Raw genomic sequence first — 15237 nt, 5'->3', positions numbered from 1 at the left:
CCTTTCATCTCTGTGAACATCCTGTTCAGGTGAGAAATCATGAGATTTTGCTGAAACTCTGTCTTCTTCTACCAGCATACTCAGAAGTCTGGCTCATGACAAACGGCTCCTCTCAGTGTGAGGGGCAGGTGGGGATGAACATTTCTGGATGATGGAGAGCGCTCTGTGCCTCCCACTGGAGTCTGGCCAATGCCAATGTCGTCTGTCGTCAGCTCCGCTGTGGAGTCGCTATCTCCACTCCCAGAAGACCACACTTTGTGGAAGGAGGTAATCAGATCTCAACAGTCTGATTTCACTGCTCAGGGGCTGAGTCCTTCCTGTGGAGTTGTCCTGTGACTGCCCTGGGTGGTCCTGACTGTTCCCATGGCAACACGGCCTCTGTGATCTGCTCAGGTGAGAGAGAGAAGGGCTATTGGTACTCAGGATGCTCTTGGAGTGAAATGTCCCCAATAGCAGAGAGGGAGGGAAAATTGGCTTTGAAAGTTAGATATTTCATGGTGAAATGTGGATCTTCTCATTGTTTATTTATTTTTCAGGTCAGGGCAAGAAGTGTGAAGGGGAATAATATATTTTTAAGCAACATTGTTGCTTCCATGTAATCATAGAAAACAATGTATAAGCAGTAAGTATTGACCTCAGTATGAACCCCAATCCAGAGCAACAAAGAGAATGTCCCCAGCACCACAGTCACTGTTGCCCCCAGTAACTGTGTCCTCCCTCTTCTAAATGGAAAATCACTTAGCTAACCTCTGCTGACATAGAGTGTTTTATTAATGTTTGAACTTTCTATAAAATGATGCAGTATGTTGCATCTTTTGTATCTAATTTCCCAGCCTCAAAATTATGTTTGGGATTCACACATTTTGTTGTTTATTGTAGCACCTTATTTTTTTTTTATTACTTTAGAGTATCAGTACATGACCATGTACTGATCCATTTGACTGACAGTAGATATCTGAGCTGTTTCCAGTTCTTGACTATTACAAGTATGATGCAACAACTTAACCATGACAGTGTCTTTGGACTCAAATATGTGTTACTTATTTTCCATGTTTAACCCTTGGTCTTTTATTTTCATATTCTTAATCAAATGGTGTCCTTTGATGAACTCATTTCTTAATCTTATGGAAACATAACTTGCCAACTTTTTTCTATACATTTAATGCTTCTTATATCCTTTAAAAAAGAATTTTGCCTACTCCAAGATCATAAAAACATTCTCCAAGAGTATCTTATGGAAATTTTATCATTTTTCTCTTGCATATTATTGTGCATTCCTTCTGGGATTGATATCCGTGTAAGATAAGTGTCAGGTTTCATACGGACATGCAGTTAACTCAGAATCTTTTTCTGAAAAGACTCTTTTCCCCACTGCAGTGCTGCCTTCATCATAAGCAGAAGGACAAGTATGTCTGTCTTTTTTGAGACTCTCTATTCTGTTCCATGTTATCATTTGTCTATCCTTGCACCAATACTGCATTTTCTTAATTATGATAACTTCATAGTTGTTGTTCAATTGCTAAGTCATGTCTGACTCTTTGTGACCCCATGGACTACAGCACACCAGGCTTTCCTGTCCTTCACTATCTCCCCAAGTTTCAAACTTTGTAGTAAGTCTGAATAATTTTAATTTACAAGAGTTACTTTATATTAACTCCTCTAACATCGTTGCTTTTCTTACCAACTGTGCTGGTCACTCTTGGTTGCTTGTATTTTGTATGAATTTAGAAATCAGTTTGTCGTTTTTCACCAAAAGAAAAGCTTAAGAGTATTTACATTGAGATTAGGTTTAGAAATTTGAGAGGAGACATAGAAATTTGAGGATGAATGACACTGACAATGTTGAACTCCCCAAATCATTGACATAATACATTCCTCCATTCAGTTCGATCTTGAATTTCTCTCAGAGATTTTGCCCATCTTCTACTAGATTTTCCCTAGGTATTTTATTTTTGATGTTATGAGTATTTTTGTGAAAGTGTCCTGGCAATGAATTCTCTTTAACTTGTTTTCATCTTTCAATTTTTTAAATTTTGATGTAACTTGAGACTTATACAAATGTTGGGAAAATAATATAAAAATTCCCTTATGACTTTACCTGGATTCTCAATGTTAGTATCAACATTTTCTTTAATCTCTCTCTCTGTCCTTCCTTCTCTGTTTCCCTTCTGCCCCATTTCTTCCTGAATATGCAAAATCTTTCTGAATTAAGTTGAAGATATGATGTTCCTTTACCTTTAGGACACTTCTGGGAATTTCCTTACAGAATCAGAGTTCAGTCAAGTCTTTAAATGACTTCAGCTCCAGGTGATATCTAATTGCAGCACTGAAAGACCCGACGGAAAGACTGCCAAACTGAATCTTTTTCTGATTAATGAGCCAAAGTCATAAGCAAAATGAAGTATATATATTTTTCCTTCAGCTACTAAATTTTGCCTTTTCATAATGATCAAATTGCTAACATCTGTTGGATCACAGAAAAAGCAAGAGAGTTCCAGAAAAGCATCTACTTCTGCATTATTGACTACGCCAACCCTTTGACTATGTGGATCACAACAAACTGTGGAAAATTCTTCAAGAAATGGGAATACCAGGCCACCTTACCTACCTCCTGGGCAAACTGTATGCAGGTCAAGAAGCAACAGTTAGAACTGGACATGGAACACCAGACTGTTTCCAAATTGGGAAAGGAGTACGTCAAGGCTGTATTTTGTCACTCTGCTTATTTAACTTATATGCAGAGTACATCATGTGAAATGACTGGCTGGATGAATCACAAGTTGGAATCAAGATTGCAAAGAGAAATATCACAGACCTCAGATATGCTAATGACACTACCCTTAAGGCAGAAAGCGAACAGGAACTGAAAAGCCTCTTGATGAAAGTGAAAGAGGAGAGTGAAATAGTTGGCTTAAAACTCAACATTCAAAAAACAAAGATCATGACATCCGGTCCCATCACTTCATGGCAAATAGATGGGGAAACAATGGAAACAGTGACAGACTTTATTTTTGGGGGCTCCAAAATCACTGCAGATGGTGATTGTAGCCATGAAATTAAAAGATGCTTACTCTTTGTAAGAAAAGCTATGACCAACCTAGACAGCATATTAAAAAGCAGAGATATTGGTTTGCCAACAAAGACCCATCTAGTCAAAACTATCGTTTTTCCAGTAGTCATGTATGAATGTGAGAGGTGGACCATAAAGAAGGCTGAGTGCTGAAGGACTGATGCTTTTGAACTGTGTTGTTGAAGAAGACTCTTGAGAGTCCCTTGGACTGCAAGGAAATCAAACCAGTCAGTCCTAAAGGAAATCAGTCCTGAATATTCATTGGAGGGACTGTTGCTGCAGCTGAAGTTCCAATACTTTGGCCACCTGATGTGAAGAACTGACTCATCTGAAAAGACTCTGATGCTGGGAAAGATTGAAGGCAGGAGGAGAAGGGGACAACAGAGGATGAGGTGGTTGGATGGCATCAGTGACTTGATGGATATGAGTTTGAGCAAGCTCTGGGAGTTGGTGATGGACAGTGAAGCCTGGTATGCTGCAGTCCATGGGCTCGCAAAGAATCGGACATGACTGAGTGACTGAACTAAGTTTTGGGGAAAAATCTGCTATACAACAATATAACCAGAACCTGAATTTCTAATTTGAAGAATATCCTCTGATCTTGCATTTTGATGTTTGTACCTTATGCTGAGCTAATGTGTGGCTACACTTATTCTTTTTTTTTTTCCATTTATTTTTATTAGTTGGAGGCTAATTACTTTACAATATTGTAGTGGTTTTTGTCATACATTGACATGAATCAGCCATGGATTTACATGTATTCCCCATCCCGATCCCCCCTCCTACCTCCCTCTCCACCCGATTCCTCTGAGTCTTCCCAGTGCACCAGGCCCGAGCACGTGTCTCATGCATCCAGCCTGGGCTGGTGATCTGCTTCACCCTTGATAATATACATGTTTCGATGCTGTTCTCTCGAAACATCCGACCCTCGCCTTCTCCCACAGAGTCCAAAATTCTGTTCTGTACATCGGGGTCTCTTTTTCTGTTTTGCATATAGGGTTATCGTTACCATCTTTCTAAATTCCATATATATGTGTTAGTATACTGTATTGGTCTTTATCTTTCTGGCTTACTTCACTCTGTATGATGGGCTCCAGTTTCATCCATCTCGTTAGACTGATGGGATACACTTATTCTTTAGTTCTTAGTTTCAAGTAACAAGTTTTTGTGCTCTAGAAGTATTTGGTTTTTGTTATCATTTCTCTACAAAGATACACATTTTGTCAGTGCTTAATTCCACAAGCACTTTAATCATGGCTATTTAAATTCTCTGTCAGGTAACTCTAGCAGCTGAAAACCCTGGGGAATTCTTTTTAATGTCTCCTTTTTCCTTTCCATTTTTCATGAGATCTATTGTAAATGTGTTTGTTTTAAAGATAGATATTGAAGAAATTGTAGAACTCATTCAGAAAGAATTTTGTTTTGCTTCTACTTAAGTGTAGATTTGGGCTTCCCTGGTGGCTTAGACAGTAAAGCATCAAAGCTGGAGACCTGGGTTCCATCCCTGGGTTGGGAAGATCCCCTAGAGGAAGGTGTGGCAACCCACTCCACTATTCTTGCCTGGAGAATCAACATGGACAGAGGATCCTGGGGGGCTACAGTCCACAGGGTTGCAAAGAATCAGACAAGCCTGAGTGACGAAGCACAGCTCAGGGATAGATTTAGGGATAGAACATCTTACTTAACTCATTCTTACAGCAACACTTGGGTTAAAACAAAAATTGTGGTACTGTCAGAAGCAGAACTCTCCTTGGAGAATGTGAACACTAAGATTATGATAACTTTACTGCTGGGTCACAGCTTTCATCTTAGGCTCCATCACTAGGTCATTATTTCCCTTAACAGTTTCTTGTTCTTCAACCCTTCCAGACTTCTGATCATTGTTGTTTCTGCAGGAAATCACACTCAGGTGCTGCCACAGTGCAACGACTCCGTATCTGAACCAGCAGGCTCTACGGCCTCAGAGGAGAGCGCCCCCTACTGCTCAGGTGAGGGTCCCACAGGAGAGGAGACCCTTCTCATTCCCCTGTCAACACTCCCATTGTCCCATTTCTCTCTCCTCAGACAGCAGACAGCTCCGCCTGGTGGACGGGGGCGGTCCCTGCGCCGGGAGAGTGGAGATCCTGGACCAGGACTCCTGGGGCACCATCTGTGATGACGGCTGGGACCTGGATGATGCCCGCGTGGTGTGCAGGCAGCTGGGCTGTGGACAAGCCCTCAATGCCATGGGATCTGCTCACTTCGGGGTGGGATCAGGGCCCATCTGGCTGGACGACCTGAATTGCACAGGAAAGGAGTCCCACGTGCGGAGGTGCCCTTCCCGGGACTGGGGCTGGCACAACTGCAGACACAAGGAGGACGCGGGGGGTCATCTGCTTAGGTCTGCGCTGCACACTGTCCATAGGCTAGAGGAGGGGTGGGGCCCTGGAGGACTGGGGTCTGAGTCCTGAGGGAGAGATGCTGAAAGGACAAGAGAAGGAGGCTTCCTCTCATGGAGCCTGTCTTTCCAGAAAATGTGAAGAGGTGCTTTCACTTCCTCCTGCAGCAGCTGAGGTTCTGGTGCTTTCTTTTCAGCGGTGTTTCCAGGCAGAGCCTTTTGTCACAGGCTTTCTTGAAAGCAGAGCTCTCTCCAGTTACACACAGAAAATTTAAACCCACAGTACTAGTTTTCATTTGCTTAGGTAACAATATACCAACTAGTGGTTTAAAACAATATGTGTTTGTTGCCTTACTTCTGTAGCTTAGATGTCCAGCAGGGATCTCAGTGGGCTGGGATCAAGGCTTCAGCAGCGCCTCATCACTTTTGCGGCTTTAGGGGCAAATCTGTTTCTTGTCTTTTCAAGCTTCTAGAAACTGCTTACATCCTTTGGTTCATAGCCCCCTTCATCCATTTTCAGATCAGCAATGCTGCCTGTCTTCAACCATTATCCAGAGTCACATCTCTCTCTCTAACCAGAGCTAAGAAAAGTATTCTACTTTTAAAGACAGTGGGTCTAAGGATGTGGTTAGACTCGGCTCACATTAGTACAAGTTAGTACAATATTCTAGCTTAAACTCACCATCTCACGGTCCTTACCTTAATCATATTTGTAAATCCCTCTTGTCAGATATGGTAACAGATTCACAAGTTGCAGAGTTTGGGATGTGGACATTTTGGGATTAATTATTCTGCCTGTCTCCCCAATATCCACATCACATCCCTTTGACATACTCTTCAAAGATTTCATCAGGAAGCAGGATTCAGCTTCCCTCCCTCACTAGCACCCACGAGTTTGGTCTTCCTTTCAGTTCATATCCACTACACCATTGTGGTAGAAATAGAAAGATAGACACAAATGGACAAAGTCAGTTAAAAGGGAGGCGATGTCAGTCTTGTTATCTAGTGGGTATCTCTTGAACAAGGTCAGAGATGAATGTTCACCATTTCTAGAAGAAAGGAGAACCTAAAACATCCAGCAAAATTTTCACTGTGTCCTGTCTCCTTCCCTTTTAACCTTAGAGTTCCTGGCCCTCAGGATGCTGAGTGAAGACCAGCAGTGTGCTGGGTGGCTGGAAGTTTTCTACAACAGGACCTTGGGCAGTGTCTGCCACAGCCCCATGGAACACATCACTGTGTCCATGATCTGCAGACAGCTTGGCTGTGGGGACAGTGGAACCCTCAACTCTTCTGTTGGTCTCAGGGAAGGTTCCAGACTCCGGTGGGTAGATGGAATCTGCTGTCGGAAAACTGATACCTCTCTCTGGCAGTGTTCTTCTGACACTTAGAATCACACTTCATGGTCTCCAAAGGAGGAAGCCTATATCTCGTGTGCAGGTGACTTACTGTCTCTTTCTGTATGTCTGAACCAACCCTGTAGGATGCAGTGAGATTTGATATTTTAAAATCTAAGTGATGAGTTTAATTTGGGTACACAAAATGACATGAAGTAAAAATGTTAGTCACTCAGTCGTGTCTGACCCTTTGCAACACCATGGACTATATAGCCTGCCAAGTTCCTCTGTCCATGGAATTCTCCATCAAGAATACTGGAGTGGGTTGCTCCTCCCTTCTCCAGGGGATCATCCTGACCCCAGGTATCAAAATCGGTCTTCCGCATTGCAGTCAGATTCTTTACCATCTGAGCCACCAGAGAAGCCTAAATGAGGTAAGGATGGGACTAATTTAATTCATGTATTCCAAACTTGTTAAAATTTTTGAGATGTAATTCTTGTAACATTGTTTACTAGTCCTCAGTGCACAATATAGTATTTATCTATTTGTACATATTGGTAAATAATCAGCACATGTATAGTAATATCCATCACAACATGTAGTTACAATTTTTTTTCTTATGATGAAAACTTTAAGATGTCTTCTCCTACCTACTCTCAAGTATAAAATACAGGGTTAGCTGTAGTCACCATGCTGTACATTACATCTGCATGACATTAATTTTAGACCTGGAAGTTTGTATCTTTTGGCTACTTTCACCCATCCCATTTTGACCACGTTGACTCTCTGGAAACCACCAAACTGTTCTTTGCATCTCTGAACTCATTTTTCTGTTTTGGGTTTTGTTTTGTTTTTAATAATCCACATACAAATAAGATTAATGGTATTTTTCTTTTTCTGTCTGAATTATTTAGCATAATGCCCTCAAGTTCCATCCATGTTGCAAATGGCAATATTTTCTTCTTTTTTATGGTTGGATATATGTACATAGCAAATTTTATTTATCCATTCATCCATCAAAAAAGGCTTAATGTTGTTTGGCTATTTTGAATAATTCTTCAATGAACATTGGGTTGCACATATCTTTTTAAGTTAGTGTTTTTATTTTCTTCAGATAAATACCCCAAAGTGAAATTACTAAATCACATGGCAGTTCTATTTTTAGGTTTCAGTTACTGTTGAGGAACCTTAATACTGTTTTCCATGGTGGCTACGCCAACTTATCTTTTCCCCAACTGTGCACAACCTTTCTCTTCTAGCCACATTCTCAAAAATTCTTGTTATTTCTTGTCTTTTTGATTAAAAACAACCCTATGAGGTGATATCTCATTGTGGTTTTGATTTGCATTTTCTTGACGATTAGTAATGTTGTATATCATTTCATGTACCTTTTCATGAACAACTGTATGTTTTCTTTGAAAAAATGTCTATTCAGGTCCTCTGCCCATTTTTTTCTTTTATTTTTATTAGTTGGAGGCTAATTACTTTACAATATTGTAGTGGTTTTTGCCATACATTGACATGAATCAGCCATGGATTTGCATGTGTTCCCACCCTGATCCCCCCTCCCTCCTCCCTCCCCATCCCATCTCTCTGGGTCTTCCCAGTGTACCAGCCCTGAGCATTTGTCTCATGCATCCAACCTGGGCTGGTGATCTGTTTCACCCTTGATAGTATACTTGTTTCAATGCTATTCTCTCAGGACATCCCACCCTCGCCTTCTCCCACAGAGTCCCAAAGTCTGTTCTGTATATCTGTGTCTCTTTTTCTGTTTTGCATATAGGGTTATTGCTACCATCTTTTAAAATTTCATATATATGCATTAGTATACTATATTGGTCTTTATCTTTCTGGCTTACTTCACTCTGTATAATGGGCTCCAGTTTCATCCATGTCTTTAGAACTGATTCAAATGAATTCTTTTTAATGGCTGAGTAATATTCCATGGTGTATATGTACCTTCCTTATCCATTCGTCTGCTGATGGGCATCTAGGTTGCTTCCATGTCCTGTCTGTTATAAACAGTGTTGTGATGAACACTAGGGTGCACATGTCTCTTTCAGATCTGGTTTCCTTGGTGTGTATGCCCAGGAGTGGGATTGTTGGGTCATATGGCAGTTCTATTTCCAGTTTTTTTTAAGGAATCTCCACACTGTTCTCCATAGTGGCTGTACTAGTTTGCATTCCCACCAACAGTGTAGGAGGGTTCCCTTTTCTCCACACCCTCTCCAGCATTTATTGCTTGTAGACTTTTGGATAGCAGCCATTCTGACTGGTGTGAGATGGTACCTCATTGTGGTTTTGATTTGCATTTCTCTGATAATGAGTGATGTTGAGCATCTTTTCATGTGTTTGTTAGCCATCTGTATGTCTTCTTTGGAGAAATGTCTGTTTAGTTCTTTGGCCCATTTTTTGATTGGGTCATTTATTTTTCTGGAATTGAGGTGCAGGAGTTGCTTGTATATTTTTGAAATTAATCCTTTTTCTGTTGCTTTGTTTGCTATTATTTTCACCCATTCTGAAGGCTGTCTTTTCACCTTGCATATAGTTTCCTTTGCTGTGCAAAAGCTTTTAAGTTTCATTAGGTCCCATTTGTCTATTTTTGCTTTTATTTCCAATATTCTGGGAGGTGGGTCATAGAGGATCCTGCTGTGATTTATGTCGGAGAGGGTTTTGCCTATGTTCTCCTCTAGGAGTTTTATAGTTTCTGGTCTTACATTTAGATCTTTAATCCATTTTGAGTTTATTTTTGTGTATGGTGTTAGAAAGTGTTCTAGTTTCATTCTTTTACAGGTGGTTGGCCAGTTTTCCCAGCACCACTTGTTAAAGAGGTTGTCTTTTTTCCATTGTATATCCTTGCCTCCTTTGTTGAAGATAAGGTGTCCATAGGTACATAGATTTATCTCTGGGCTTTCTATTTTGTTCCATTGATGTATATTTCTGTCTTTGTGCCAGTACCATACTCTCTTGATGACTGTGGCTTTGTAGTAGAGCTTGAAGTCAGGCAGGTTGGTTCCTCCAGTTCCATTCTTCTTTCTCAAGATTGCTTTGGCTATTTGAGGTTTTTTGTATTTCCATACAAATGTGAAATTATTTGTTCTAGTTTGGTGAAAAATACCATTGGTAGCTTGATAGGGATTGCATTGAATCTATAGATTGCTTTGAGTAGTGTAGTCATTTTCACAATATTGATTCTTCCAATCCATGAACACAGTATATTTCTCCATCTATTTGTGTCCTCTTTGATTTCTTTAATCAGTATTTTATAGTTTTCTATATATAGGTCTTTCGTTTCTTTAGGTAGATATACTCCTAAGTATTTTATTCTTTTCGTTGCAATGGTGAATGGTATTGTTTCCTTAATTTCTCTTTCTGTTTTCTCATTGTTAGCATATAGGAATGCAAGGGATTTTTGTGTGTTAATTTTATATCCTGCAGCATTACTGTATTCATTGATTAGCTCTAGTAATTTTCTGGTAGAGTCTTTAGGGTTTTCTATTCTGCCCATTTTTAAATGAGATTGTATTCTTTTGCTATTGAGTTGTATGAGTTCTTTATGTATTCCACATATTAACCCATATCAGACATATATTTTGCAAATATTTTCTCCAATACTATAGATTGTCTTTCCATTTTTTAAAAACTATTTTTCACCACAATATCTTTGCCCTTTATTTATATATTTACCCACCTGCATGGCCTACTGGATCTTAGTTCCCCAGAGATTTAATCTGGGCCATGGTAGTGGAAGCACTGAGTCCTGACCACTGGACTACCCGGCAAGTTCCTCATTTTGCTGATGGTGCCCTTTGTTGTGCAGAAGCTTTTTAGTTTTATGTCGTCCTGCTTAGTTAGTTTTGCTCTTGTTGCCTTTGCTTTTGGCATCAAATCCAAAAAGCTACCCCCCAAACTAATGTCTATGACTTTTTCTTCCTATTTTTTCTTCCAGGATTTTTATGGCTGCAGGACTTATGATTAAGTCTTTGATCCATTTTGAATTAATTTCTGTGAATGGTATAAGAGAGTGGTCCAGTTTTATTTTTTGCATGTAGCTGTCCAGTTTTCCCAACACCATTTATTGAAGAGACTGTCCTTTCTGCATTGCATATTCCTAGTTCCTCTGTCAAAAATTAATTAACTGTATGTATTTGGGTTTATTTCCGGGCTCCCTATTCTATTCTGTTGATCTCTGCACCCATTTTTATACCAACACTATACTGTTTTCCTTAATACAGCTTTGAAATATAGTTTTAAATCAGGAAACATGGCACCTCCAATACTGTTCTTCTTTCTCAAGATTGCTTTGGCTATTCAGTGTCCTTTGTGGTTCCATACAAATTTTAGAATTGTTTGTTCCATGTCTGTGAAAATTTCCTTTGGAATTTTGATAACAAAATCCACTATCTTTCATCAGTGCCTTAGAGTTTCAGTGTACAGGACTATCACCTCTTTGGTTAAATTTGTCCCTAATAATTTTTCAGTTTTTGTTCCACTGTAAATAGAATTGTTTTCTTAATTTTTCCTTATGGCAATTTGTTATTAGTGTATAGAAATGCAACTGATTTTTGTATATGAAGTTTGTATCTTACGACTTCACTGAGTGTGTTAGTTCTAACAGGTTTTGGTGGGGGCTTTAGGGTTTTCTATATATAATATCATGAAATCTCCAAATAGCATCAGTTTTACCTCTTCCTTTCAGACTTTTATGTCCTTATTTTTTTTCCTTGCCTGATTGTTTTGGCTAGGAATACCAAAACTATGTTGAATATAAGTGGTGATTAGGCATCTTTGTCTTGCATCTGATCTCAGAGAAAAAATATTCAGATTTTTACTGTTGAGTATGAGGTTAGCTGTGAGTTTGTCATATGGTCTTTATTATGTTGAGGTATAATCTGTCTGTATCTACTTTATAGAGGTTTTTTAAACCAGAAATGGATACTAATGTTTTCAAATGTTTTTTTTACATCTCCTGAGAGGATATGATTTTCATTTTCATTTTGTTTACTTGGTGTATCACATTGATTAGTCTGTGAATATTGAACGATCCTTGCATTCTTTGGAACAAATCTCACTTGATCATCGTGCATGATCCTTTGAATGCATTATTGAATTACGTTTTCTAATATTTTGTTGAGGATTTTTGTCCCTTTGCTTATCAGAGATATTTCTTGTGGTGTCCTTGTCTGGTTTTGATATCAGAATAATGTTGGCCTCATAAAATGAGTTTGACAGTGTTCCTTTCTTCTGCTTTTGGAAGAGGCTGAGAAGGTTCCACCACTTAATACCGTTACACTGGGAGTTGGGATTTCAACAGTAAGTGCTGAATGAAATAAATAAATGTTGGGGGATGACAGATATTCAAACCAAAGTGCTTATTCCTTCCAACATTTCTTTCTCTTTCTCTTTCCGACATACACAAGCACATACACACACACACACCCCATTCAGATATATCTTGAATGGTATGCTGGGTGCTGCCTGAGAGAATGTGGTGATAGATACTTCACATACCAGAGAGAATGTGGTGACAGACATTTCAAAAACATATATTCACCACTCCTTGCCTCTCTTTCCTCATCACTTTGTCTTTTCCACTTGAAGGCTAAAGAAGCATTAAACTATTAAACTTTTATTGATGATATTTTTCCTACAGTAAAGCACCAGGAAGTGGGTGGTGGTTAAGTCTCTGACCCTGAAAGTGAGTAACCACCTCACAGAGATCTTGCCATCACTTTGTCAGAGGATCTCTGTATAGATTGTGTAGGAGTTTTGATAGGATGATGTGGAAAGAATACATTAATTCAGATATTTTTTAACAGGTACATTTTACACTTATGTATATTTCTTTCAGTTTCAGACTTTCGTGCCTTTTTCTTGGTGTTTTGTTTGTAATTTCTGTTTCCTCTGATTACTTAGCTTTCTCAATATATCTATTTGAGTCTACTGCAGACAGTTTTACTTTCAGTTCAGTTCAGCCACTCAGTCGTGTCTGACTCCTTGTAACCCCATGGACTGCAGCACACCAGGCCTCCCTGTCCATCACCAACTCCCAGGGTTTACTCAAACTCATGTCCATTGAATCAGTGACACCATTCAATCATCTCATCCTTTGTGGTCCCCTTCTCCTCCCCCTTTCAATCTTTCCCAACATTAGGGTCTTTACCAATGAGTCAGTTCTTCACATCAGGTGACCAAAGTATTGGAGTTTCAGCTTCAGCATCAGTCCTTCCAATGAATATTCAGGACTGATTTCCTTTAGGATGGACTGGTTTGAACTCCTTGCAGTCCAAGGGACTCTCAAGAGTCTTCTCCAACACCAAAGCATCAATTCTTTGGTGCTCAGCTTTTTTTCTAGTCCAACTCTCACATCCATACATGACTACTGGAAAAACCATAGCCTTGACTAGACAGACTTTGGTGACAAAGTAATGTCTCTGTTTTTTAATATGCTGCCTAGGTTGGTCATAGCTTTTCTTCCAAGGAGTAAGCATCTTTTAATTTTATGGCCGCAGTCACCATCTGTAGTGATTTTGGAGCCCCCCCCAAACTAAAGTCTGTCACTGTTTCCAATGTTTCCCCATTTATTTGCCATGAAGTGATGGGACCAGATGCCAGATCTTCATTTTCTGAATGTTGAGCTTTAAGCCAACTTTTTCACTCTCCTCTTTCACTTTCATCAAGAGGCTCTTTAGTTTTTCTTCAGTTTCTGCCATAAGGGTGGTGTCATCTGCATATCTGAGGTTATTGATATTTCTCCCAGCAATCTTGATTCCGGTTTGTGCTTCATCCAGCCCAGCATTTCTCATGATGTACTCTGCATATAAGTTAATTAAGCAGAGTGACAATTTATAGCCTCGAGGTATTTCTTTCCCTATTAGGAACCAGTCTGTTGTTCCATGTCCAGTTCTAACTGTTGCTTCCTGACCTGCATACAGATTTCTCAAGAGGCAGGTCAGGTGGTCTGGTATTCCCATCTCTTGAAGAATTTCCCACAGTTTGTTGTGGCCCACACAGTCAAAGACTTTGGCATAGTCAACAAAATAGAAACAGATGTTTTTTCTGGAACTTTCTTGCTTTTTCAATGATCCAACAAATGTTGGCAATTTGGTCTCTGGTTCCTCTGCCTTTTCTAAAACCAGCTTGAACATTTGGAAGTTCACAGTTCATGTATTGTTGAAGCCTGGCTTGGAGAATTTTCAGCATTACTTTGCTAGCATGTGAGATGAGTGCAATTGTGTGGTAGTTTGAACATTTTTAGACATTGCCTTTCTTTGGGATTGGAATGAAAACTGACTCTTTTCAGTTCTGAGGCCACTGCTGAGTTTTCCAAATTTGCTGGCATATTGAGTGCAGCACTTTCACAGCATCATCTTTTAGGATTTGAAATAGCTCAACTGGAATTCCATCACCTCCACTAGCTTTGTTCATAGTGATGCTTCCTAAGGCCCACTTGACTTCAAATTCCAGGATGTCTGGCTCTAGGTGAGTGATCATACCATCATGATTATCTGGGTCATGAAGATCTTTTTTGTATAGTTTTTCTGTGTATTCTTACCACCTCTTCTTAATACCTTCTGCTTCTGTTAGGTCCATACCATTTCTGTCCTTTATTGATCCCATCTTTGCATGAAATATTCCCTTGGTATCTCTAATTTTCTTGAAGAGATCTCTAGTTTTTCCCATTCTATAGGTTTCCTCTATTTCTTTGCATTGATCACTGAGGAAGCCTTTCTTATCTCTCCTTGCTATTCTCTCCCTTCAGGGAGCTTCCATAAGCCTCTTGTCCTCCTCCATCAGAGGGCAGACAGACTGAAAACCACAATCACAGAAAACTGACCAATCAGATTATATGGACCACAGCCTTGCCTAACTCAGTGAAACTATGAGCCATGCCAATACAACCACGGATCCATCTCAAGACAGACAGGTCATGGTGGAAAGTTCTGACAAAAAATGTGGTCCACTGGAGAAGGGAATGGCAAACCACTTCAGTATTCCTGCCTTGAGAACCCCATGAACAGTATTAAAAGGCAAAAAGATAAGACACTAAAAGATGAACTCCCCAATTTGGTAGGTGCCTAAATTGCTACCAGAGATCAGTGGAGAAATAACTCCAGAAAGAATGAAGAGATGGAGTCAAAGCAAAGAAAACACCCAGTTGTGGATGTGACTGGGGATAGAAGCAAGGTCTGATGTTGTGAAGAACAATATTGCATAGGAATCTGGAATGTTAGGTCCACGAATCAAGGCAAATGGGAAGTGGTCAAACAGGAGATGCCAAAAGTGAACATCAATATTTTAGGAATCAGCAAACTAAAATGGACTGGAATGGGTGAATTTAACTCAGATGACCATTTTATATCCACTACTGTGGGCAAGAATCCCTTAGAAGAAATGGAGTAGCCATCATAGCATACAAAATTGTCCAAAATGCAGTAATTGGATACAATCTCAA

General features: G+C 39.7%; 1 protein-coding gene across 1 annotated transcript in view; it reads left to right on the top strand.

Moving 5' to 3' along the window:
- The window catches only part of LOC122423127, a 308231-nt gene that overhangs the window by 13108 nt on the left and 279886 nt on the right, over positions 1 to 15237 (top strand). The window contains 5 exon segments of the mRNA XM_043439907.1: positions 76 to 393; positions 4966 to 5058; positions 5135 to 5437; positions 6441 to 6452; positions 6570 to 6884. Coding sequence (XP_043295842.1) covers positions 76 to 393; positions 4966 to 5058; positions 5135 to 5437; positions 6441 to 6452; positions 6570 to 6884 — 1041 coding nt within the window.

Source organism: Cervus canadensis, chromosome 21 (assembly GCF_019320065.1).
Source record: "Cervus canadensis isolate Bull #8, Minnesota chromosome 21, ASM1932006v1, whole genome shotgun sequence".
In the NCBI taxonomy this organism is placed as follows: domain Eukaryota; kingdom Metazoa; phylum Chordata; class Mammalia; order Artiodactyla; family Cervidae; genus Cervus; species Cervus canadensis.
Note: the sequence above shows the minus strand (reverse complement) of the source record. Positions and strands in the feature narration are given on the sequence as shown.